At 42.5% G+C, this 26,903-nt stretch overlaps 1 protein-coding gene across 3 annotated transcripts; it reads left to right on the top strand.

The window, feature by feature from the left end:
* YPEL1 (yippee like 1) lies at positions 1 to 20,951 on the top strand. Of its 3 annotated transcripts, none has more exons than XM_050318473.1 (5): positions 1 to 320; positions 4,784 to 5,066; positions 13,940 to 13,983; positions 15,426 to 15,534; positions 16,518 to 20,951. In XM_050318473.1, the coding sequence occupies exons 2-5, from the start codon at positions 4,950 to 4,952 to the stop codon at positions 16,605 to 16,607; spliced, it is 360 nt and encodes a 119-aa protein (XP_050174430.1). In that variant the 5' UTR covers positions 1 to 320; positions 4,784 to 4,949; the 3' UTR covers positions 16,608 to 20,951. The 3 variants fall into 3 exon arrangements, with proteins under 3 accessions (XP_050174430.1, XP_050174432.1, XP_050174431.1); XM_050318475.1 differs by lacking the exon at positions 1 to 320 and adding an exon at positions 692 to 851; XM_050318474.1 differs by lacking the exon at positions 1 to 320 and adding an exon at positions 830 to 966.
* The last annotated feature ends 5,952 nt before the right edge of the window (positions 20,952 to 26,903 follow it).

Here is a 26,903-nt window from a genome sequence, read left to right as displayed (position 1 = left end):
GCGGCGCGGGCGGAGCGCGGGGCTCGGCACGGCACGATGCCTCGGCCGCCCCTCGGCCCTCGGCGCGGCACACGCGCGCCCGGCCCCCGTCTATGACCCGCCCGGCAGCCACCGCCGAGACGGTACCTTCGAGGCGAGGGAAGCTGTCGTGTCCCCCCCCAAATCGCCTCTCTTTGTTTGAAGGTGAGGGCCCGGCGCGGAGCCCTCTCTGACCGCCGCGCGGGCACCGGGGGTCCCGCCTCCCCTCCTGCTTGTGCCCCTAAGGTAGAGGGGTTCGGGAGCTGCTCAGAGCTCGGACTGGGAGCGGAGCCGGCTCAGCGGTGAGTACCGAGCGGGAGAGGAGCGTCCGCTCTCCCTTGCTCTGGGATTTATTGTTTGGGGCGGGAGGGCGGCTGCCAGAGGAGCCCCGAGCTGCCCCCGGCCGGGGGGGCCGCGGTCTGGCGTGTACGCGGGGCCGCCGAGGCAACTTCGGTGGCGGGAGGAGGCTCGGGCGCTATTTATAGCGCCTGGAAATGACGGCAGCGCTGTCTGCCCGCAGCCTTCTCGGCACGGGGCGGGTGGGGGCGGTTTACATAATTGAGGGGGGGCGAGGCTGAGCTCAGCGGGCAAGGGTATGGTGCGGGCCCCTCGGACTCCCCCCACCCGGAGCGGGGCCGGGCGCGGTGTGTCACCGCACGGAGCTGGCGGCTGGAGCGGGGGATACGAGCCGCTGTCCTGCGGGAATCGCTGCGGGGGAAGGGAGAAAAGGCGGCGTCACCCGCGCGGCGGTTTCGTGCTCCGGAGTGAGAGGAAACGGCTGAAAGGTGGATGGGCAGCGGGTCCCGCCCGGCGCTGGGACGGAGTGCCAGCCGGTAACTTTCTCCGCGCTTCTTCTCTCCTGCTATTTCCCGGTACCTCAAGTGAAAATGAGGCTCCTGTGGCTCAGTCTTTTGAGAGCCTTCACCTGCTGGAGCAATCACACCGCAGGTTAGCGAGAGCGCGCGCACCGGCCGTGTCCGCTTTTGTACAGCTGCCCAAAGACTCTTTAAGCTTATTTCGCGTCGTTCCTTTCTTTAAACGCAGAAGGAACGACTCGGGGAGGCCGATTTCCGACACGTTTTGCCTCTCCCCACGCGCAGCAGGAAGCCGCTCTTTCGCGGCCGGTGCCGGGTCCGCGCCGCTCTCGGCACAGCGGGGCCCGTGCGGGGTGTCGTGTGTCCCCCCCCCCAAAACCCCGCCACACTTCTCGGGGTGTTTGTTTACACATCCGGGCCTCGCGCGGGGCGGGGCCACCCCCGCCCCATTGGCCGCCCCGGGCGCCTCCCTGGTGACGTCACGCGGCGGGACCGGGCCGCGCATCGCCCACCCGCGGGGGCTCCGGGGGGACCCTCGGGGTCCAACGAACGCGCGGGGCTCGGGGCGGCCCCAGGGGGAGCACGGAGGTTGAAGTGCCCGGTGCAGCCGGTGCGCCCGGAAGTGCCCGTGGGTGCTGGACTGGTAGGTGCGAACACGCGTAGATCGTGGGCAAGGACCACTGCGTTGTGGTCAGAAAATTAAGAAGTAAATAGTTATTTCAGGTTTTCACGCTGTTCTCCATAGAGTAATGGTCAGCAGCCTTGAAACTGCTCCTAACTGTCAGAGGGAAGTGAAACTGGTTTATTCACTATTTTTAGAGGAAGCTAAGAAATGGTTTGTTTTGAATTTTGCCTTTAACAGCACAAATCTCTGGTTCTTAGGATCTGTATCGAACACAGTTGTCTTTTTGAATCAAATACAGTTTTGTCAAATAAGCTTTGGAATTCATAGGATCATAAATCATTAAGGTTGGAAAAAACCTTACAATCGTTAAGCCAAGACCACCACTAACCCATGTCCGCAAGTGCCACATCAACACCTACTGAACTTTTGCAAGGATTCGGCTTGTGTTGGATGAAAGGAGTTTAAGCCAAAAGTCCAAAAACCACATGTTTGCATGTGGTGCCTTTCATTCTGAAATCCTGAGGGAGTGGTGGTGAACTGTGCTGTACCCAGTTGGCGGTCGGTCACTAGCGGTGTCCCCCAGGGGTCAGTGTTGGGCCCGGTTCTATTTAGTATCTTTATTGATCTGGGTGAGGGGATTGAGTGTACCATTAGCAAATTTGCAGATGACACCAAGCTGGGGGAGAGTGTTGATCTGCTAGAAGGCAGGAGGGCTCTGCAGAGGGACCTGGACAAGCTGGATCCATGGGCTGATTCCAACGGGATGAAGTTCAACCAGGCCAAGTGCCGGGTCCTGCACTTTGGCCACAACAACCCCTGCAGCACTACAGGCTGGGCACAGAGTGGCTGGAGAGCAGCCAGGCGGAAAGGGATCTGGGAGCTGGGATTGACAGGAAGCTGAACATGAGCCAGAGTGTGCCCAGGGGGCCAGGAGGGCCAATGGCTTCTGGCCTGGCTCAGGATCAGTGGCAGCAGGAGCAGGGAAGGGATTCTTGCCCTGCACTCAGCACTGGGGAGGCCACCCCTGGAGTGCTGTGTCCAGCTCTGGGCCCCTCAGGTCAGGAAGGACATGGAGGGGCTGGAGCAGGTGCAGAGAAGAGCAACCAGGCTGGGGAAGGGACTGGAGCACAAGTGCTGTGAGGAGAGGCTGAGGGAACTGGGGTTGTTGAGCCTGGAGAAGAGGAGGCTCAGGGGAGACCTCAGCACTTTCTACAACTACCTGAAAGGAGGTTGTATCCAAGTGGGGGTCGGTCTCTTCTCCCAGGAACCAGCAATAGGATAAGAGGGCTCAGTCTTAAGCTCTACCAGGGGAGGTTTAGATTGGATATGAGGAAGAAATTCTTTACAGGGAGAGTAATCAGCCATTGGGATGGGCTGACCAGGGAGGCGGTGGAGTCACCGTCCCTGGAGGTGTTTCAGGTGAGACTGGATGTGGCATCAGTGCCATGGTCTGGTAACCACGGCGGGGTTGGATCAAGAGTTGGACTTGATAGTCTCGAAGGTCTTTTCCAGTCCAGTCGATTCTATGATTCTGGTTTTGTCCATTTATATGAACCTAAATAGGATCTGTAACTAACAGTAAGTACTCAGACAGAGAATTTAACAGGAACCTCATGTTCTTAGGTAATCTGCCTCCTATAATCTCTTACCTCTAATAAATGTGACTTACTATCTAGATGTTCTCCAAAAGCAAACTGTTTTTTCCAAATAATGTAATCATTCTTCTCTTTGCAGTTGTAATTAAATTATCTTGGGACACAAAGTATATATTTGTTTAAGTTAGTGTTACTATTTAAGTTCTGCTCTTCATACCAAATGGGTGAATACTTCAAACGTATTAACATATCCCTTATCAAATGTGTTTTTGTTTTCAGTGACAAAAACCCAATCATTCTGATGTGTAGATGTGTAATTTGGATGGGAGTTTGTTCCTTTATTCCATTGTTGCTTTATTTCTTTTGATTGCCGTTGTTCTGCTACGTGTCTTCTTCTTGGCTTATCTCTGCCTTTGCAATTCTTTGTATAAGAAATTTTCTTTTAGCAAGTCCTTCAGTAGTGCAAGTTTCCTCTCCTGTTATCATCATTTTAGGATTAAAAAACAACTAAAGCAAACCCTTTAAATTTTGCTGTGGCTGTCTCATGTGCTAGGCCTGCTGTACAGATTATTTTCTCAAGACTTCTTCTGAAGCACAGTGACTGCTTCCTGTAAACCATTTTTAATTTATGTGGCTTTCATTATCTGCAGTAGTTGTATTACTCGTATCTGACTGCTAGAAGAGTGGCTAGCTGCTGCCCTGCACACAGTTTACAACTGTAATAAGCTTTGCATGCTTAGCTGGCTCGAGATACTGTAAATTCTTTATATGAGCTCTCATTTCTGTGTTTGTGGTATTGATCTACTCTGTCAGTCACCTGATAGCTGATGACATAAGTGGCTGGGCAGTGTTTCATGTTTGCATTGCTCATTAGCTTGATGCACATAACATGGGAACTGCTGCCCTCTGACAGATCAGTAGGTGTTGTTCTGAGTATTTGGAATATCTAGTTTTCAGGCAAATGAGAGATTTGCTTTCCAGCCTAGCGGGAGGGTCTGGCGTGTTCTGTACATGTACTGCCTCTGAAATGCACTCCAAGCATTAAGAATTAAGAATGGGTGTTCTCTGTGCAGAGTTTAGTTTTTAGTATCTAACTGTGATTTTGGTAGCATCTATTAAGACTATTTTGGTACAGTGAGAAAGTACCTAATTAGCTTTGATCAGGACACTAGTCAAGAAGGTCTTTGCCTAAAGGCGTAATTCTGCTTGAACGGATCCCTGAATAGGGTGGCAGCATCTTACTTGGTATTTGACTTAAAGCCAGGTGTGATACTGCAAGATTTTTGCTGAAAGCTGAAGTGCAAATATGTCTTGTATGTTTACTATTGGACAGAGCAAGTGTTTTCCAAGATGATATATTGGAAATGACCACTGGAACTTCAAAGACAATTAACTTTTTCTCATTCCCTGCCTTTTTGCTGTAATTTTCTATATGGATGTTTTAAAGAGAATACCTGGTATAAGGTAGAAAGTGCTTGTGTTTCTTGGTGAACTTTTAAGTCTTCTCCCTCATTAGAAGTGTGGTGGAGTAGAAGCTGTTAGTGGAACAGAGCTGCTTGTTACTGTGTTGAATGGAACTTGAACTGCGCAGCTTCTTAGAAAAAGGGGCCTGTAGTGCAGCCAGGCATTTGCTCCAAATAACACTTTGCTTTATGGCTGGAGTTGTTGAATAACAAGTTAACTCTGGCCTTGTTGTAAGCTGCTAATTGTTCTGCTCTTTTCACCCACAGGTTGTGACTGTTTCTCTTCTGTCATTTGTGTGGAAAGTGCCACACACACTCCAGAACAACAACGGCTTTTGCTTGCATATTCCAGTGTTTCTTTTGTCAGCGAGTTCAGCAAAGTTGCAATTCTTCAAGTGCCAGCCCTGAGCTGAGTGAGGAGCCACCAGCAGAGATGGTAAAAATGACAAAATCAAAAACGTTCCAGGCTTACCTGCCAAACTGTCACCGAACCTACAGCTGTATCCACTGCAGAGCTCATCTCGCCAATCACGATGAATTGATCTCCAAGGCAAGTGGTTTCTTTAGAGACCAGAATTGTTTCTTAATCAAAATGGTTATCACTGAGTCACTTTTCCCAGTAGATAAGGGATGCAAATTGATACATCCTTCACACTATCTTCCCTGGGTTGTGTACTAAGAACTGGATGTATTTTGGAAACTTCTGAATATGACATAAAGGTTGATCTAATATGTTCCTCATGTTAACAACCTTGGTCTGCTGTCAGGTGGGTACTATTTGTGAGTTGTCCTATCTGAAAAGTCTGCTAAGGAAAACTGTCAGCAGAAAACATCCATCTCTGGGTAGGGAAATGATTCTGGTTATGGTTATGCCAGATTGAGATTATTTTCAACTCTGTTGGACTGACAGTCACAAAACTGACTCTTTCTAGAATGTCCCACTTCTGTTATGGAATCTGTAAACACACTTCTGCAGTATACCAGTTCCTAAGGAATATGATTAGCCAGAGCAGTTCAAGATAGTTGGATTGTCTGAACTCAAGCTTAGGGGACAGGTGGATCCTTGAAACAGGTGAGGCCTGCCCTTCTTACCTGTTGCCAGAAGAAACCAAGACTTGTGATGTATTATATGTGTAGGGAAACTTGAAGTTTGGGATATATACTAGACAGACTGGTTCATTCTTTGCTTCAAACAAGCTCCTGATTAATTTACTCTTACGGTGTTCTGGAGAAAACACTTCAGTTGCTTTTCAAACATATTAATACAAATTGTTTTCTATATATCTATTTTGTCAAATAAAGTTAATTATAAAGGGTTTGCCACTAAAAATGTTATCTGTTGCTCCTGCCTGTTCTTGTGTTCAGCAGCACTAAAGTGATGCTGCTTTTCAGTGCTGAAGAAATAGAAAGGGTTGAGAATGCTGCTACTTCTGAATTTAGGTTTTCTTTGGATGAGGAGTTAGTATACCTGCTTGCTTATCCCTTAGAGGGTTATCAGGCAATAATGGGGATTCCTCGTACAGTTTCTTCCTGTGTTACTAGTATTTTTAATTTTTGTTTAGATCTCAAGACAACTTCTTGATTCAAACAGTAAAATTGGTGTCAGTTCTTGGCAGTGTTATTGTTTGTTGCTTGCTTTACTCCTACTCTGCCCTCAGTCTTGTGTACTAGACAATTCTTTCCCTCAACGTAGTACATGTATCGAGGCGTGGAACTGCAGATGTGACACATCAGATGTGAAACAGAGCAAGCTACATACATAGAATTACATGAAGTTACAAGGGAGGACTTGCTTAACTTTTATTAACCTGAAGAAAGTTTCTCTTTTTATTGTGATCGACCTTGCTATGTTTTAAGGTCAGCAAAACTAAGAGAAATGTGAATTCACTTGAATTTAATTTTTTTCCATGTTGATGTCAGCATTTGAGTGAAAGAGGCCTTTTTGCAACTGGATTATAAATTGCAAGCACTCATAGCTTCATTATTCACTATGCATTCTGGGCCAAAAAGTACTGTGAGGGATCAGTCTTTCCTGAACTTCAGGCTGTAGATACCTATGGGAAGAAAGAGACTTGGCTTGCTGTGTCTTTTGAGATGTATTAATTGAGCAAATGCAATCCAAGCACATGGACTTAATAAGGAGCTCTTCTTTTTGTGAACTTAGATTTTTGCATGTCAACTAAGATGCCACAGTTGCCATGTGAGCCAGTCCCAAGGCCTTGGGAATGTTGATGAACAGAATATTTTGAATTTTTAAGCAAAACATGTGTTCATTTTACAGCTTCATAAGTAAAAAACAAATTTTCAATTCAAAGAAGACACCGAGAACTCTTAAAAAAGATTATCTAGTAAATACAAATAATTACTTCAAAGTTGTTTCTGATGGTGTTGGCAAGAGTGTTAGATGTGCATTCTGCTTAATTTCTGGCTTCTTTAATTTTTGATGAAGACACCTTACAAAAGTCTTTGTACTTGCAGGTTGACCATATGCTTATTTGACAGCTGATCTGTATTTGGTCAAGATTTCTTGACCATATTTTACTGTCTAAATCTGTATGGTGAGATACATTTAAATATGAGGTATATCTTTTTTTATGTTTGTAAAATAAAAAAGAACATTTCTCATTGTACTTGTATTTGGCACATAGCTTTGAAAAATCCACCTTCCTTAGGCTGAATTTATATATATTCCAACATTGGAAAAGTTCTTCTGATGGAAACAACTGCAAAGCAGTAGATCCACTTGGATCATTAAAAAGAAGTACTGCTGGCCTGGGGGTGGTGGGTGGAAATAAAATTTGATTTATTATGAATCTTTTTTCTGAACTTCTCTCAAAGTACCTTCATTGAGATATATTATATGCAATGAACTTGGGTTGATGAGAGAGAAGTTTTTTTTATTTATACTAACATATCTAGAATGATGTGACTACCCAGCCACGGGTGGGGGGGAAAAACCCAAACCAGAAAAACTCCAAGCGAAAACATAAATCAACCTCAAGTGTAGCAAGTTGTTTCTATACAATTTAAAGTTAACTAAGAATGGTGTCGTGCCTGGGCTGGTTTGGATTTACTGATGGAGCAGAGTTGGACTATTCAGTCTGATTTCCTTCCCACTGCCTTATTTTGAGGGCCTAGTTAAAACATAAAGCTCTGTGTTAACACTCACTAAGTACAATTTTTGGTTGCAGATTGTCTCACTTTCTTCCAAATGCTTACTGTACACTTTCACTCCAGACCCATGGTGGCACAGGTACTCTGCAGCAGATAAAGGCAAACAGTATTTATTTAATGCCTGACTGTGGCTGCTTCCTTTGGAGGTTGGTCTCCACCCTGTGTTTCCCGTGTGCATGGTGACTTGCTTCCTTTTATGTGGCCAGGGAAAATGAACCAAAACATGTGGTGCGCTTTTAATTTAAAGCACCTCCAAGTAGCTTTCTAGTGTGCTTTGACGTATAAGGATTTATTGTACCTGACACTGTAGTGTTTCCAACTTGAAGATGAAAAGATAAGCTGTGCTGTGAAACGAGTGGTGTTGGTCTGTTGGGGAAAACCAAAGAATGATGCATATTTCTGTCAATCATCCCTTTGATTCTGATCCTCAGAATATTAGACTTCAATACAGATTTGCAGTTCTGCTTTTGAGAACTGTTAATGCCACTTGTCTGACATGGATGGCAGCCTACACAAATCACCTTTTCGTTTTATTTCTGTTCTGTTGGAGCAGCAGGATCTCTTTCTTGCCTTGGAATTAATCATGAAGCTCTCTTTTTTCTCTTGTGCCCTTGCTGGTTGTAAAATGGCAACTAAGAGTCTTTGCAATGGCTTAGGAATAAGAACACAGACTAATGAGACAGGACAGAAGTGTGTTACCTGCACAGGTGAATTCAGCATTATCGGTGGTTTTAATTTTCTCTGCAGCTATGAAAGGACTCTGTGTGTTGCCCAGTGTTGAAATCAGCTTGGATATTCGTGGTTAGAGCATACATTTCTAGATGTTTTCACTCTATAATCTTGTTTTCTGCCACTAGGGAGGAACTTGGGGAAGGGGAGGAATGGGAAGAAGGCTGGTTGAGATTAGGTCATTGGCCATAGAGATTATGTCAAACGTTAGTCTGTACAGTTGGACACATGCAGACATGTATGAACAGCTGCCATAATCATTTATAAATCCGAGCTATCTTGAGGATACCATTGATTTGAAGGATACATACACAATAAGAGAACTTATAAACTGTAGATGACTTTTAATTGAAATAAGTGACATTTTGCGGTTGTGTTGGGAGGCGTTAGACACGACTGCTTTGCGTTGCTAACAAGTCTGCAAGTGATGGATTTCCCGTTTTTTTGGTGAAGACTTCAAAGTGGATATTAAAATACTTTAAAAAATACTATGAGAAGGAGTATACCAGTCTCCACTACACTGGAGAACACTCATAGGGCAGGAAAGAACCTATAGCTTTTTTGATTTCTTTAAAAAATAAATGGATATTTTTTAGAATCATATCCTACTGTGACCACAGGCCCAGAAGAGAAGTAAACTGAGCAAACAACCACAGGTCTTAATAAAGAGCATGGCAAAAAACTGATGCCATAGGAGGCACTTACTGGATTTTAAATGTTCAAATAACACGGAAGAAGTGACATATGTTAATAATAATAATAATTTAAAAACCCAACATAATTAAGTTTTGAGAGAAAATTTCTACAAGACTCCTTGAAGTACAAGGGGCGGTTGCCACTTGTGTGGCCTGTACAAAATGTTACATGTTTGCTGCTTTTAAACCCATTCTGAAGTAAGTTTTGTGAGAGGCTTAACTGCAAGGCTTTCTTCTGAGTTGTTTGTAAGTAGTAGACAACGGGTAGTGATTATTAGCAGTAGATAATTTTATAGGAGGCAAACGTTACTTGAAGCACGTAAGTTCTGAAGCCCCTGAGAGGGAGTTGTAGCTGTTCAGTTCCAATAATTGTTTAGAAATTCAGGTATGATTCAGTAAATTACAAAGAAATACAAATAGGAGTCTTGGAACCTAATGGATATACTGTAAAGGAGCATGTAAATACATGTTCTGCTTGACTGATACTTCCTTTTCTTCTGGGTAAAACAGCTAATCCTTGTATTGGAGGTAAGGATGGGTTTAACTGAGAAGCACAGATCAAATCTAAATCTGCAGGTATGTATTAGTGTGTAAGTGAAACACGTATAAAGCTTCTCTGCTACAAAATATATTGATAGAGGTCTCTCAGGTGACTTGGGAAAGATCATAGTTCCAAACTCTTCTTGCAGTCGACCCTAGTGTGATTCTTAAGCACAGTTGAACATTTTTGATGACTCAGTGAGACATTCTAGGTACTTTAAGCTGTGCTGAAACAAGAAAACGTGATGGATCTTGTAGATCTTTCTGTATAAATAGAAAAGCTAGTCCAAGATGTGGATTTTCTAAGGAATAAATTAACTCATAAATCAATCCAATATTATTAATTGAAGACCATGAAAAAGCAGCCTTAAAGCAAGTTTAAATTTTAACTGCAAGTATTAGTTGAACTGATAAATTGTCCAGCTTCTGAGTAAAAATCCTGGTTGCTGTGAATGATTATTGATGACAGTTGATCACACTTGCCACATCTTCTAATTCCTCTCTACTGGATAAGATGTATTTCAGACTCAGTTTGAATAGAATGTTCTGGTTTAGTGATGATTTATATGCAGTGCCAGTGATCTTGGAAGTGCTGAACAAATCTTGCAAAGTAGAAGTTGTGTTTGCATAGGTGATGTTTATTCTGTCAAATGTGGAGGAACTTGCTCTTTGCAGCTGGGCAAAGAAACAAGTGTTCTGTGGCATGTAAATACAATATATGCTCTCTAACCATGTGTGTAGGTAAGAAAAGATGACATCCAAGTAATCAGTCAGTCTCTGGGAACAGGAAATAAGAGAAGGTTGTGTTTATGAACAGATTTTCTTTCTAAAATCGCTGTCACAGGAAAAGGTTCTGTGTTGCTTCTCCCTCTACTCTACCCTGATAATCCCGAAAACAGAAGGTTGAGCTAAGATGGCCATTTCTGTGGGGAAATAAGCCTAGGCCAGTACAACATATTTAGGGCAACAAAGCAAAGGGTGCAAGAAAAGCCAAGTCATCTTTAAAAATATATTAGGAGAAAAGAACAACTATAGCAGTGCTTTCTAACCTGCTGTTCTTATTACATTTGGCTAGATATGTTTTTCAGCTTATGAAACGAGAGGGGAAGAGCTGCTTTTTGTGCTATTCCTGGCATCCTTTTACTGCCCTCTGCCTAATTCTGAGAAAAGCAGGGTCAAAGGAGAGCTTTTATTAGGTGATACTAAGTCAAGACTAAACATAAACTTGGCAGAAATAATTGCATAAGATAGTTTGGAAAGTCTCCTCACTGTTGGTTTGTTCTGGAGTTTTTTCTTTCCCAGCCTGTTGAGGAACTTCAGGTATGGCATGTAAGTAGTTTAAAAAGCGATTGTGTAGGACTAAACAAAAAAACCTCAACAAGCCACCACATTCATTTGTATGCATGTGGCATGTGTAATTAATTACATTTAAATAGAGAAACTAGCACATGATTAATAGGAGAGAAGATTTCTTGGTGTAGTTTGAAAGAGGATTTGTGAATTTTAATTCACAACATGGAGTTTTTAAAGCAAGTGGAAATGGCTGCAGCTTTTTAAAAGATTTTAAGAATTTTTACAGTAGCTTAACCAAGTGTCATGGTCATCATGGCTTTGAAAGTTCTTTTTCTTAATTTCAGGTACATGAAACAGGGAAGTTCTAGCTTTAAGTTTCCTTCTTAATGAATAAGAAGATTTTTAAAGTGTGCCCTTTGCTTTTTCATAAGTTTTGGGATTGCACAACTGTAGGTTTCTCTAGATTAATGTGTAGTTTACTCAGGCTAGTTACTCATTTGTTAATGAGCAGTTTTTGAGAGTATGTATCTGAAAAGTTTTTTGTTTCATCTGCAGTAAGAATTCTCTGCTTAGTTACTGGCTCTAATCCTGGTTATTCTGTAGAAACTGCAGACTGCAGGTCTACACCACACTGCCAGTTTTGTGATGAGTGTTTAAGTATCTCCGGAGAACTGAACTAGTGGTGGGGTTTTATTTGTTTGTTTTAAAGGCATAAATTAGAGGCATTCATTACTTTCTGGCAGGGCTGTTCAGACTCTCCTCAACCAAGTCTCCCCTTTCAGGGTCAGTAGCACCTGAAGTTTCAGCTTTCACTGTACTGCAGAGCCTGGTTTTCATTGCCTTGTGAAAAATAAGAGTTGCAGTTCTGGCGAGTGAAGACAGTACCTTTTCTTTTGTCTCTGCTATAGATAGAACCTCCTTAGAGTCATTTAGGTTAGAGAAGACCTATAAGGTCATTGAGTCCAACCATAAACCCAACATGCCAGGTCCACCACATCATGTCCCCAGGTGCCAGATGTACATGTCTTTTAAATGCTTACAGGGATGATGACTCCACCACTGCCCTGGGCAGCCTGTTTCAGTGCTTGAAACTCTTTTGGTGAATAAATGTTTTCTTATCCAATCTAAACCCCCTCAGGTGCAATGTAAGGCCATTTCCTCTTGTCCTGTCACTTGTTACTTGGGAGAGGAGATTGAGCCCACCTTGCTGCAACCTCCTTTCAAGTAGTTAATAGAGGACAGTAATATGTTCTGTCAATAATTGTTTTAAATGATTGCTAAAATAATAAAATATTAGCACTGTAAAGTAGAATTTCTCATCCTAATGTAAGATTTTACCAGTAGCTAAGGCCTGTATGTAACTGCAGTGCCACCATTGCTACTCAGAGTAGTCCAGTCACGGATTTATTTTACCACTCTTTGTTGCAGTATGTAATCTGGTTAATGTTGATCCAAAAGTGTTGATTTATACATATGTGTTAGTTTGTTGGGTTTTTTTTTCAGTCTCTTCTGAGTAAGTAGATAAGAGACAACAGTTATTGCTGTTGTGTTGTTAGCTGTTAGACTGGCAAAATACATAATGATTTCTAATGACTTCTAATGGCATAACTAAATATGTCAGAAATAGAATCCATTGTAAAAAGGTCCTTCTGCCTATGGTTCCATGCCTGATGTTACTAAAACCATTCAAAACACTGAAGGTGAGATTTTTCTTCTAAAAACCTTCCGTGTTGATCTAATGTAGGCGTCTGAAAAGTTGTTCTGCGATCTTCAACACTAGAACTGTGGGGATTCTTAAAAACAATTGTTTTTAAGACTATCTCTGCAGCATGGATAAAATCATTAATTTTCTTGGAAAGTGGGTTAGGGAAGGGAAAGACTGGAAAAAAAGAAAATTAAGGCAGTTTAGGGATTTTTAAAAATTGAATTCAGTATGGAAGAGAGAAAAAAGAAAAACTCCATTTCAGTGTGATCCTGTTTGAATGGGAAATAATGGGAGTGTCTAAATTATCAAGTAATCCAATACAGAAGGAACAAATCAACAGATGGAAGCAGTGTGTTGTTTGACATACACTTTGAATGTTCTCCCTGTGGCTGGGCCTGCTCTGCTCACAGGTTCTCCCAGGGTGTTGGTAGCTCGGGACCGTCTGATCCCAGGTCCAGGCCCCTGTGCCTGCATTAGCATTGCAGAGTGCCTGGGAGAAGAGCTGCTGGTTCAGACTGTACAGAAGGAACAAGGATGCAGTTTCCAGGCACTGAAGCTGCTCCACAAGCCAAACCAGGCCTCCAGTAAGCATGGCTGATCAGGGGTTTTAATGCAAAACTGAGTTACTGCTCTGAACTAAAACATTTATTTAGATCTAGCCAAGGAAGTCTTAACAGTCATCTTTTGTCTATAATCTGTTAGGAATGTGAGACATTTGAAAGCATATGGCTGTGTTCAGGCATTTGATGATAACAGTTTTTTATTGAAGTAAAGCTGAGCTTATAAACTGATCAGATGCATTTCCTGAGTACGGTATGCTGGATTTATGCTTTGTTCATAATTTCACTGCTTTTACATCAGATAATGCAATGACATTGAAATAAATCATCTTTTGGGTACAGCAGGAGAAGACAGAGGAGATGGGAATAATTTCCTTTGAGTTAAAAACAGATTATTTTAATTAACATGAAGGATGTCTAGGAAGATGAGATTGATATCTTGCAGAGGGGTAGGAAAAAAGTATGCTTGGTTTGCATTACGGACATCTAATTCTGAACAATAGCACTTAACATTGTAAAATCACTGCTAAAAATCTAATGTGGGTGAAGACTTGGCTGACGAGGCTTTCCTATAAGGAACCGGTATAAAGTGATTGATCTGCAGTAGTTTATATCTGTATTACCTTAATATGTTTACTAATACACCCTTCTGGAACTTATTTTTTTCTTTGGTGGGACTTCTTTTTTTTAACAAGTGGAATTTTTTTTTTTTTTTTTTTTAATGCAGTCCTTCCAGGGAAGCCAGGGACGAGCCTACCTCTTCAATTCTGTGTGAGTATGTTGTTACGGTTCTGCACGTTACCTGTAGAGTGTAACTTTGTGCTTCCCAAGTGGAAAACAGTGGGAATTAGCGTAGCTGTACTTTGCCCTGTTCCTTTTAATGCTGGCTGTAAGAGCTACTGAGCTGATTCTGAAGCATCCCTTTGCACATACCTGAGTTTATCTTGTATTTTAAGTAATTTTGCTAAGAGCTGAAAGATTAGGGAAGGGTGTTAATGTGAAATTTCCTCTTGTGTATATAGTGGTAACTGTCTTGAGTAGAAGTTGCTGTTCTGAGATACTCCAGAAGTCAGTTATACTGTGTGACTCTAAATTTGCTTTAGACAACTCAACTGTAATCTAAAGAAGAATTTCCCAGTGTGATAGTTGGATACATTTACAGATTAATGTTTCAGTAAACTTGGTACATCTTAAATGACCTTGAATATTGCAAATGTGCTAGAGGCAAAAGGTCTCTGTGATCTTATCAAGCCCAATATTTGCAATCTTAGACGTGTCCTTCCCTTCATAGAAGGCTCTTTGCATTTGTTTTATAAGTTTTTACTCTGCAGGATTGCATTTTTGTCTTTATTTTTCAGCAGTTTTTTGTGTTGCAACATTTTGAAAAAGTAATGCAGTTACATGTCCTGGTCTATTTTTGAGCAGGATAATGAAACTATTAACTGCAAAGGATTTGAATGTAGATCCTTGAAATTCTTTTTATATGGAGTCGTTCAGTGGTAACGTGGGACTTGAATTATAATTGTAATAGTAAGAAGCTGGTAATACAATGGCAAAATCAGCAAAATTTTGCTCTTGTTTAAAACAACCTAAAAACTTGATTTAGTCTTGCCTCATGTTTTCTGCATAGATTCTTACTGATGAAAAACCTAGCTTGGTGCAGTACTTCATGGCATGTTTTGTTTTGATATTGCTGTTTGTTTGTCATGGCTTAGTCTGCTGATATGCAGCAAAGAAATATTTATGAGGCTTTTTCCCTGCTGCTATTTTGGAGCTGGTTCTAAATTCAGCTGCTGGTGCTGATTTACTGGTACAGACTTGCATTACAGGGGTCTCAGATTGTTTTGAAGAAAAGCCTGACATTGGAGAAGTATCCAGATACTGCTTAGTGTTCTGTTCTCTGAGAGTTTAACTGTGTAGCTTGTCTTCATTGCTGGGAGTGAATGGGTATCACCAACAGTGACAACACTAGACACTTGAAAAAAACAAAAACCAAACCCTTATTTTCTTCCTGTCCTTGTACTCAGTGTAACTGAGGAAGTTACTTTTAATGCATCGAATAAGTCAGGCACTTAAAAAAAAAAAAAAACAAAACAAACAAACAACAAAACCCACAAAAACACAACTATTTTTTGTCCACTGGAGAAAAGGTGGGGAACAGAAAGAAAAGAAACACAGTCATGCAGTTAATGTAATTTCTCCTTTTTTTTCAGGGTAAATGTGGGCTGTGGTCCAGCAGAGGAGAGAGTTCTTCTGACAGGTTTACATGCTGTAGCAGATATCTATTGTGAAAACTGTAAAACCACTCTTGGATGGAAATATGTAAGTAATATACTTAAATCTTCGATAAATGTTTATATGTTGAAGCACAGATATTTGAGTAGGCCACTGAGTAACACCTATACTAATAGTTTAAGTGAGTTAGCTCCAGTGCTTTTGTTTATATCAGGGTGTAATAGTTTTACTTCCTTCCATCTGTAGAAATGCTGTAGTAGCTAATACCTTTATTCTGGACTGGGAATCAAGCATGAGCTATAGGTACTGTTAATTACATCTGTCTAACATTTCTGTAATACCTTTTTTCAAGATTACCAAGCACACCTGCACTAAACCAGATGAAAGAAATTGTCGAAGTGGGTCTTTCATTTTTTGGATTGCAAAAGTTGGTTCATACAGGAAAAATATGAATTGCAGTAAATAGTACTGAGCATGTTTATACTGCTTATAACTAATGTGGACTTGATTGTGCAGTTTGAAAAGTTACCTGTGCACTTGCATAGTTACCAGTAACACAGCTGTGTTGGAAGTTTGATGTTTTGCAAATGTTAGATTCTGAATGTTGCATGTAGGATTTTCATTGATTCAGCATAGCTTCAGATCTTACAGCTTTTCCAGATGCGTTCCCTGTGATGATGAATATAGAGGAGTTCTTTTGAAGAGGTTCCCATTTCCTCTTTTCATTACTTCTGGGAATAAGGAAACAATAGACATAACATGCCATTTCCTAATCTTCACTTTAAAAAAAGCATTAAAATTCCCTAATCAGTGAGAGGACATGGAAGGTTCTAAAGCAAGATCTGCTGTGCAGTAAATCTGCTGGTTCCACTTGGAAGTTTGCTTCTGTTTCCTTCTCAATGCTTCTCAGCCTCTCCTTCCTCCCTGCCTACTCGGTGTAACCAACGTGGGTTGTTAACTGTAATGTCTCCTGTAATGTTTGCAATTTTAATGCAAGTTTGATGTTTAAAATGCTTAATTTTCCCAGCTTAAATCATTGTTGTCTTGATTATTTTTTTCTTTCCTTCCAGGAACATGCTTTTGAGAGCAGTCAGAAATACAAAGAAGGAAAATTTATCATTGAACTTGCCCACATGATAAAAGACAATGGCTGGGAGTGAACCATAACCTTTTCCCTTCTGTTTGGACACTATTCTGTGGAGCAGGCTTTACAAAGACTAACGTGAAGTAAAGGAAGAGCTTGGCTAGAGTGGCCCTGAGAATATCACTGAACTCTGAAACCTCACAAATGAGTAGTGTAGTGTAAGTGGCTATTTCAGGCCATGTTTGCCTTTTCTCCTTGTGTAAGTTCCCTCTTTTTGTACGTGTATTATTGTGTGAACAGTTGTTTTGGAACATTTTGGATGACCTTTTTCTAAACTCTCTCTTGACTAGAGAAACAGTTCACTAATTGAAAACGGATTTTACTGGTTAGCATCTCTCTCTGACCTATGCCTTTAATGCTACCTTCTGCTGTGCATGCTTCTTGCCTAAACACCTACACTCCAGTCCTGTAGAAGTTCTGTATCTGAGCAGTCTGAAAGAATGTATGGGATGGGGTGCTTTTTTATTATATGTAGCAATTTCTGATGTGTTTGGCAGTGAAGAGGATGCAGTATTGTAGTTATTAATTTCTTTTTTAAATTTGAGTGTACCACAACCTATGTACATCTTTTAGGTGAATTGGTTAAAGGTACAGTGCTCACTTCAAAAGAAAATATTTCAATTGCACTGACTGAAATTAGCAGGTCTCAAGTTGTTAGGAAAGGTTATGCCAGAGGTTTGTTATCTTAACAAAATAACATAGATTTTAAATCAATAATGCTATAGAATATGTTCATTTAAGACCAACATATTCCCTAAGGAGTTTGCTGGATAAGAAATTTATAAAACTATAACTTGCAAGATTAAAAAGAAATATATATGCATCTTCTATTTTGGAAAAAAAACACATTAGTTGGTATATTAGGAAAAAACAAAGTTTTGGTACTGTACCTTTGCCAGTAACAGGGACTTGTGCATCAGTAAAGTTTTATGGCTGGTTCCATGTAACTGTATAGTCCTAATGCACTGGACAAAGAGGTTGATGTCAGTGAAACTTGTTGAAGTATTCTGCTTCTACTACATTTGAACAAAAATATTTATTTTTGTGATAAATGGCCAGAGCCTATGACATGAAAATTAATATAGTACCTGTAGGAAAAGGAGAGGGAATAAGAGGGAAGGGAGGTTTGAATTGTTTTTTCATAAAATAGCAGGATAGTTTTTAAAATTTGGGGGTGGGGAAAGGGTTTCCTGGTTTGCTGGCTAAATCATCCCCAAGTACCTTTTTATAATAAAAATTTATATGAAAGTCACCTTCTCTTTTGTTCTCATGCTGTTTCTTTCATGGAATCAGTTAATGAAAGAAACTTCTGGAAAATGTATGCACAATATGAGCTGCTGGTATCTGTGTAATGCAAAGTGAGCAACTGTGAAAGAAGCACTCTGCATAAATTTGCTAACTTAATTTTCAAATTAAACAGACTCTGAGGATTTTTTGTATTTGAATCTTTTTAATGCTAAGATGTTTGGAAAAAAAACCCTTTAACACTATGTGAGTCCTATCACTGAACAATACAGAAGCCTTGCAATACGAAATCCTTTTCTCTCAATAACAATTCTAATATGGCACCTGTGAAGCTGGTCCCAGGTGCTGCTGCTGCTGCTGTTATGTTTTTGGGAATCTCTGATAGGCTTTCTGAACTCTGGTGCACTTTAGAAATTGTCATACATGAAAAATTACGCCAATGGGTAGAGGCAATACTGATCTTCAAAACCAGCTTTCCAGTGTTTTTGTGGAGAGGAGGAGTGGGAAGAGCGTTCATCCACGTGCACACATTCTCTGTGATACAGGCTGGTAAACTGCATTCAAGATGTTGTAGTGATCTATACCCATGAATTAAAAACGTAAGAATTAGAGAAGTAGTTGAAGCTGTTGGGTTTCAGTCCAGAGCCCTGAGGTGATACAGTCATGTTCAACCTGGATTTTGTGGCTTACACATTACTACTTCATGTTCACATCAGGCTTGGAGGTCTCATTTTTAACAATGTGATTGATGCGAGATGGGCTTTGGTGTTGCCTGTCTTGTGATCTTTTTGACCTGGAATTATTGGGATTTTGCTTTCCACCATTGTAATGTGTGTTACCAACAAAGAAGGTACTAAAACTTCTATCAGCAAAAAGCTTGTGTTGGCTTCAAAGTCCTGTGCAGTGTTGATACTTGTGAACACGTTTGTGTGACGTTTGTGTATCTTTGGGCTTTTCTTATTGCCTGGCTACAGATGTGTTGAGGCAGTACACTGGACTGAATACAAAAGCAATGACTGCTTTTCCATAGAGAGTTGAAATTAAAGAGAATATGTAAAGTATTACGGATTTTTCTCTCCAAAACTGGGGGTTTGGCTCTCTTGTTCGTAAGCTAATGCTGTCTATAACAAACAGTCTGATTCTTAGAAATTCAACCTCTTTCTTCAGTGCATTATTTATATTTCAAACTGGACAGTTTCACCAAAACCTTAATTAACTTTGATGCCAAAGGTTGGGACTTGAAGTGCTTAGCACACAGAGCTTCAGACTGCTGGCATAGAGTTAATGATCTATATGTGATGCTTATGGCTTTTAAGAGAACCAAACAAAGCAATATTCTTTTTGGTCTGTTATTAAGAGTGGATGCTTAGAAGGAATAAAGAGCAGAACTAATGCAGAATTGCTAATTTTTTGCTGCCATGTAACGACTCTTGAGGCTCATTCTATTGAGGGAATATGTGAATTTTCTTCCTGTGTTGTTTGGCAGCATCAATAATTATTTTCTCCCCACATAAGGATGTAGAGAGTTCTTGTTATTGGTTTTGGTGAAAGTCGAATCCAGATAGCAATGGCTGCTGGCTGATGTGAAAAGGTCAGTCTGGTCACTGAACCATCCAGCAGTCATTTGAAAGAAAAATAAACTTACTTGAAAAAAAAATTTTACTAAAGCATTTTCCCTCTAACCAATTTTTGTAATATATTAAAGATTATATTTAAAGTTTGTATGTGTTTGCTCTGGGCAAGTTTACTTCCCCTCCAACTTGAGCACTTTTGTTACTTGTACTGGTTATTTTTATTGTTGGTCTTAACATTTATTTTGTATTTTGTTTTTATAAACTGTAACAAAAAGCTTTTGTGAACCTTTGTTTCTTGCTGGCTCTTTCTTGGACCAAATGAACTGACTATGAGCTGGCTTAGAAGAAATGTTCATTGGGTTGCATAGGAATTTGCTAGCAAAAATGTACATGTACTGAAAGTTTTTTCCACTGAACCTCTAAAGCCACACCTGTTCTAAAGTAATTAATTATAATTTGGTGTGACTTTAGTAACCTGACCACACATTCTCTGTCTAGGTCCAAAGTAATGGCTTTAACAGTGGTGTTCCAGGGCTGAGTCTGCCTCCAAACCCTAGAGTTCTTCTTTGGCTGGTCACTTTTTTATTAATAAAAGGCAACCCTGCCATCTCAAAAAATTCTGTTACATTGCAACTTGCTGTGAAATAAACTGCAGAATTTGGTGAGGGATTGCTGAGGCATCAACCTAACCACTCTTGCTATATGCTTTTAGCAGTGTGGTAATCTTAATTTTATCTACCAGTTAAAAGGGCCAGAACGTGAATTTCCCTTGTTTACTGTGCACAGTGTACACATTGTAAACAATACAGTGGCAAACTGTGTGAAGGAAGTTTGTTATAGCTCCATCTTAATTTCCCACTGGCAAGGCCCAGTGTAGTGACCAGTCTGGTGGTGTGCCTGTGTGCTTGCAGTCCAGGGGGGGGAGGGAGAATGCAGTTTATGAAATTTCTTTGAATTCAAAACTGGCCTCAGAGGCTCTGACAAAGTCATCACTGCCCATAACCAAGTGATATCTGTATTTATTCCTGGTATATCAGTACAAGAGTTCTGGAAGGCTGGGCACCATTTTTGGTGGATTTCTGCTTCCCTCCAAATAATGCTGGAGCGTGCTCCTGCACGCTCATCTCAACAGTCAGATTGCAACAGCAGTGGCCTACAGTCTCACAGACCAAATCTCAACCATCTCCAGTCTTTGTCCATGAGCGGAAGAAGCTTCAAACTATCACTGGACACTTTATTGGACTTCATTGAGACTCGTGTTAAGCCAACCAGCAGTACAAACATTTACTGGAAAAGGAACAGATGTTTCAGAGGTTTCTTTTAAAAGGATTGTTACAAGTGGCTTAAGGTCTAAAGCATGAGTCGTAAATGGCAGTTAAGTTGTGCCTCATTGTTTCTTAAACTCTTGAAAATGCTTTCTTTTACAGGTGACATGGCTGTGTTGCTGTTTTGTCCTAGCAATACTGTACATCATTTGTTGTTTCACTATTGTATCTACTTGAGGTATCACAATAAAAGCTTTCAATTGTTTTGTTGGGTTACCTCTTGGTTTTGTGCTGTCTTTTCTTCCTCATCTTATGCTTCATCCTCTGATAAGGCCGGAGAGAAAAGCTCTTAGCTGCTTTTAGGAGTTTAAATTGCTTGAATCTGGGTTTTACGTGGTTTTAAGACTGCTGTGAAACATTCTGGGTTTTTTCCTTTCACAAATCTGTCTAAAATATAGAAACCTGTGTTGCTGCTTTTAGAGGTTTTGTCTGTTTAGAGGTTTTGCCCGTTTCTAATAATGGAACATCTGTGAAGTGAGAGTCAGTCTCTGCACAGCCCAAAACTGAGAAGAATTGAAGGAAGTGTGGTATGCTTTTTGTTGGCATTAGCTTGGTCAGCTGTAGACTGGAGGAGAACTCTGAGCACAGGCACTCCCTCTGTTCACTCTGCTTTGGTTGGGAGGAACTCCTGTAGTTCCTCTGCTCAGACTATCCGTCTTGTCAGTGCATCAAATGTAACCCCACTGGACTGCCTGAGGCTGAGAATGAAGTAATTCAGTGCACACTTGTTCAGCTTCTCCAGTAATCCATCATTTAATCTCACAGAGGGATAGGGTTGCTCTTCATATGAGATCAAGCATATTTCCATCTTGAGAAAGTGGATGATAGCCTGCTACCCTTTCTTTTATTCAAGTGCTGTCTTAGGGGCACGAAATAAGGACCTTTCCACATCTGAAAAAAAAAAGGGGGTAAAATGGAGATCTGAGGTGTATAGTATTCATAGTGTAAAAACCTAACTTTTGACATGGATATAATCAAAGTAATAAAGATTAAAATACCACAGAAGTATCTTTCAGATATGAGATGTTCATAGTAACATCCCATTACATTTTGGTGTAGTAAAGGAACTATAAAAGCACCGTCAGCAAGTGGGTTACTAGAGTAATTTTGGAAATGTGAACTTGAGTGTTGTGTCTTACCAGCTGGAATACACTTGCAGGATATCTGACTTCCAGATAGAGGTGGGCAGATGCCTCATGTAAAGCTTGAGAACTTTCCATTAGATGTGGTTTTGCCCCTGTTAAATTTAAATAGCTGGACAGGGGTCTGGGTTGAGGTTCTCCCGACACATGAAGCGCTGTGGATGTGGCACGGAGCAGTTGTAGGTCTGCGTTTACAGCACCCAGTCAGCCAGCACAGGGAAACAGTCACGACTAGGGCTTATCCTCAGGCTCCACTTGGGCTGCTTTGCCCACGTGAGGTTCTTTCCGTTTTTGTCTCTTCCTCTGTCCCCTGCCCTTGGCTCTCCCCCAGATGGGTCTGACCCAGGGAGCCGAGCACCTGTGCTGCCACTGGCACTCACCTCCCACGAGCAGAGCAGCTGTGGATTAACTGAGGCTGCACCGAGTCGTTCCTGGCTGTGAAGCAGCTCCGCTGAGCCGCGGCATTGATGAGCATTAACTGTTTCTTCCTCTAGCAGGGGCCGAGCTAATCTGAGGGTTTGGGTCATTCATTTCTGTAGTATTGCTGAATAAGATTCCAGCTGAGGATCTGAGATGTTCTGTGATCCCTGCAGCAATTTAGTCTGCGCTTATGTTACACATAAACCTGATTGCCCACAAATTTGATATAGTAAAGATCACTCTAGAAAGCAGACAATACAGATTTTTCAGTGTTTAATGGATGGTCTGATTTCTGTATTTTAGTAGTAAATATCCTAGCTTAACTTTCCTTCTTGCCCAAATAGACTTTGGTGAAAAAACAATGGCAGGACCAAATTAGCCCTTTATTCAAAATAGAGTTTGCATCCTGGCATTAAAATATGTACATGTGTGTGAAGTCCATCACTGCATGGAGTATCGTGGCTTGCCCTATACCTGCAGAAAGGGTTGTGAATATTATTTAATTTTCAGAACACCTTCATGACATGATTAGCAATGATAATCTGCTTTATTGTTGTAGAGTTAAAGCTCCTGTGGAGTGAAGAGCCTGATTGTGGTAAAAGTTTGGAGGGCTTTTTAGCTGTTGGTTGAATGGCATTAATCAGCTGTTTGAATTGTGAGTCAAGCTATTTGTCCATTTAAAAGTGAAATCAAATAAGCTTTATTTTGCAGAAAAGATTATTCAAAATATTTTAGTACTGAATCATACAAAACCATGCTCACAGAGGTGCAACACTAAAAGATAAAAAAAAACAAACCCCAACTGCAGGAGCTTGGTGCCATTGCCTGTGCAAACAAACGTTTTTCCAAAACTTTCTTTAAAAGCTCACTAGAACTCTGGGATCTTGTGACAAGGAGCAGGGCTGCCAAGGGCCAGAGCAACTTGTTTTGCAATTGGGCCTGGGGGAAATTGCTACATCTGAGGGCTGGGTTGCAGCTGTAAAACACGTGCTTTTGAGGGCTGGGGGGGCTTTCCTAAACAAATATATTTCCTAAACAAACATTAATAAATTCTCTGCCATGCGCAGGGGAAACCTGCTGATGTTGTTGCAGTGAACCTTCGATCTGTTGATCTGGAGCTGCTGAACACTGTGAAACCACTTTGAGAGGCACGTGCTAAGTGCTGTAAAGCCTGTGTGAGAAAGGTATGTGGGGCACTGGGACAGGAGGGTGAGTACTGGCCTCAGTGCTGGGAGGGTGGCTCTACTGCCCGGGAAAGAACTGAATCGGTAAGGCTCTTAACAGCCTGCCCTCAAGAACAAGCACAAGTGAACTTCAATGGGAAAAGATGGTGTTTTGTGACACTTCAGGCCTCTCCCAAAACTATCCATCTCTGTGCCTTGTGTTAAACATCAAATGAAACTGCTTTTTCTGTGGCCTGTGGAGAAGGATGCCCAAACACCCTGCTCATCACCTGTGCTGGGCAGTGAGTGGTGCCTCCTGTGCACTGCCCCAAGTCAGGCTGGACTGGGGAACCCACAGCTCCCAGCAGCTGCTCTTTGGAGCAGGAGGCTGTTTCTGGCCATTATCTCCTTACAGGCCTCAATTAATCATCTGTTTCCCACTGATGGGCAAACAAGCACTATTGACTGGATGGTGTGCTCTTCTTTGTTATCAAGTGTAAATTATAAGACTGTAAATCTGCTTGTCAATTTCTTCTTTCCTTTCTTCCTCTTTTATCTTCCTCCTTCCTCAATTCTCCCCTTTTTTATGATACCCATAACAGTCCAAAGTCTGCAGCATTTTGCTTTTTGTTGTTCCTCTTCTTTCCCCTCCAGAATGTGTTACCCAAGGGGCAGCATTAAGGACTTGTGGTCAGGAAGGAGACCGATATTTCCTGGTGTTTGATTCAGTGCTGAGCCAACCCCTGTGCTTCCACCCTGCCTCCTGGATGTGCTGCCCTGTGCTAGGAGCCAGCTTAGCCAGTCCTTGAACCTCGTGGGCAGAGTACAGGGTGCTGTTCTTTGCTCCTGACCTATCACTGCTTTACTGATTAAGCTCCTGCAGCAGCAAGTTTTAGGTCTAAATACAATTTCTTTGGCATGATAATCAACAGTGAATGAGCAGGTATGAGCTGCAGCCCTGTAGCCCTCCAGCAATGCTGTGCTGTACTGCCTCTGCTCCTCCTGCTCCCAGGCTGATGAAGCCAATGGATTTTAACAGTGCTATGTTTCCCCTTTCCCCTTCTCTTCTATAAAGAAGTTTCTCACAGCATCGAGGCTGGAGACACAAATTAATGCCCTATAATTACCTACTCATAATATACAAAACCACAAGCTTTCTCACATCATTCTTTCAATGTTTACTGAAATAGAGACTTTGCTCTGGCAGACTTCTCCTTCACTGGCCAAAACTCATGCTGAAGGTTAACAGCTCCCAAAGTTAATGATTATCTTGCCCTGTTTGCTCAGTGTTTCAGAGTCAAAACATGTAAATATGCCTCCCCCGTGTCATTGTTGTGATCAGCCAGCGATGAGCACTGCAGCAAACATAAACATGGCTCTGAGCAGAGGGAAATGTTCCTCCCTGGCCTGGGCTCCCAGGGGTGTCGGCTCCTCCAGAAAGCAACCAGCGCAGGAGAACACTGTCCTGCTCGGGCTGGCGATTACACAGAGCCTGCTATGAAAACCCCCTCTCAAAATAGCAATTTCTAATCTCCCCTGAGGCCGTTAATCAGGTTTCTAATCCAGCAAAGCTGTCCGTACTGTAACAGGCTACGATCCCCAGGCCTTTATTAGAAACCCCTGCTGGTTACAGCATTTACTGGGTCAGGGGACTGATGGCCATGCCTGTGTGGGCAGGAACAGCTGCATGTATTTTGTGAGATGGATCTGTGATGGTGGTTTATGCCAAGACCTGCCTGCACCTCACCTGTGAGTGCTGGACTCTACCAAAGGCTTGTCGGCATAGAAATGCATCACAACGTCAGCTCAGATTTGGTACTTTGTGAAGACTTAGAGCAATCTCTGCTTTTCTGGAGACAAATGCAAGACCTGGTCCTGTCTGATTGCTTTCAAATTAGATAGGAATGCCCCGATCATGTGTGACAGTCAAAGCTTTCTGGGCAGCTTCACAGGAGCAGAGTTTTTGTCCCTGCACGGTGTGGACTCCATGTGGGGTAATTGCATCTGCCTCTTGCCCACCATTCCCAGGGGGATTCTATCTCGGAGGACCTGATGTGTTGTGGAGATGGGGTGACATGGCTGATGTGTGTGGCCACCACACAAGAAACTGGTATTTGCAGCATTAGCGGAGGTCCCTCTGGCAAAAGGCGCTGTGTAAATGTAAATGTATCGCTCCCCAGGCACAGCAGCTTCCCTGTGCAGGCTGTGCACAGGCAGGAGGCGTCACCGAGGCAATGGGCTGGGAGATCTCCTGCAGTCAGGGAAGCTCAGGCTTCCAGCATCCCAGGGTGGTATTTAGAATCTGACATGCTGGCTGGAGAGATGAAGCTCCCAAAGGGGCTCAGCTGGAGGATGCTCTGGGGTCGGTGGCTGTCCCCATGCTCAGCAATGTCTTGGCTGCTTGTGCAGCCCCATCTGAGCATTTACCTTGGTGACTCCTGGTCTGTAGGGCTGTGCCATGCAGCTCAGTGTTCCTGCCCACCTGGGAGAGGATGCAGCAGGACAGGGAGGCAGTGGGGAGCTCAGACTGGTAGGCAGTGCTTTCTGTGCCCCAGGGCTTGTCATCCCACTTGCACCTCGGGCTCTGCAAAGCCATTTTGATCAGAGCCAGGTGTGCAGGAACCCATAGGAAGGTGTAAAGGCATCACACACTAAGATCATGGTGGGGAGTGGCAGTGAGTGCACCAAGGCACCTCCCTACCACCAAACCCAGGATGGGGCAGGAAAAGTTTGCTAAAACTTGGGAAATGAGATGTGTGAGAGTCCTGAATAACCGAGCACTGCTGGTGTCACTCGGGATGTGTAAAACTGGGCATCTCTCCAGGAAAGGCCCCCTCCACCTCCCCTCTCCCCTTGCCACCTCAAGCACAGCTGCGTGTGCTGCAGCAGCTCATCTGCAATGCTCGTTGTGGGGAAAATGGTGTATACAGTGTGTTTGGTTTCTTTATTTAGCATGTTCCCCCTAAGAGGCCCCAAGATCTTGAACTTAGTTTTACTGAGCTGGCTCTTCATCCACCTGGGTCTGTGTGCACATGTGTGTTGGGGGGGACCCTTTGTTGTCAGCTTGTCCATGGCAGGACAAGCTACAGAGGCCAAGGAGTCTGGAGCAGCCCTGTCCTGCAGCTGATGGCCTGTTAGCAGAGACCATGGCAGCCTCTGCCCCATCAGCACCCTCATCATGACTGGATCAGCCTCCCCCAAGGTTTTGCTTTCTCATTGCCCTGTTCATGTTTGTCCTTATATTTTAGGTTCATTTTGCGGTTCCTTTCCTCCCCATCCCTGTCCCCTCACTAACACTGTTGAGCCAATGCTCAGGAAGCCTCCTGTGCCCTGTGAAGCCCAGTGCCCCTGTTGCTTCCCCATCCTCTCTCCTTTGCATCTGTCTGGCTCTGCGCCCAACCTTTTAACCTGTGCCCTGTCCTGTCCTGCTCCAGACTGCACAT

Source organism: Myiozetetes cayanensis, unplaced genomic scaffold (assembly GCF_022539395.1).
Source record: "Myiozetetes cayanensis isolate MyiCay16 unplaced genomic scaffold, myiCay2020 scf21, whole genome shotgun sequence".
Taxonomy (NCBI): Eukaryota; Metazoa; Chordata; class Aves; order Passeriformes; family Tyrannidae; genus Myiozetetes; species Myiozetetes cayanensis.
This window is presented reverse-complemented; position numbering and strand designations above follow the sequence as displayed.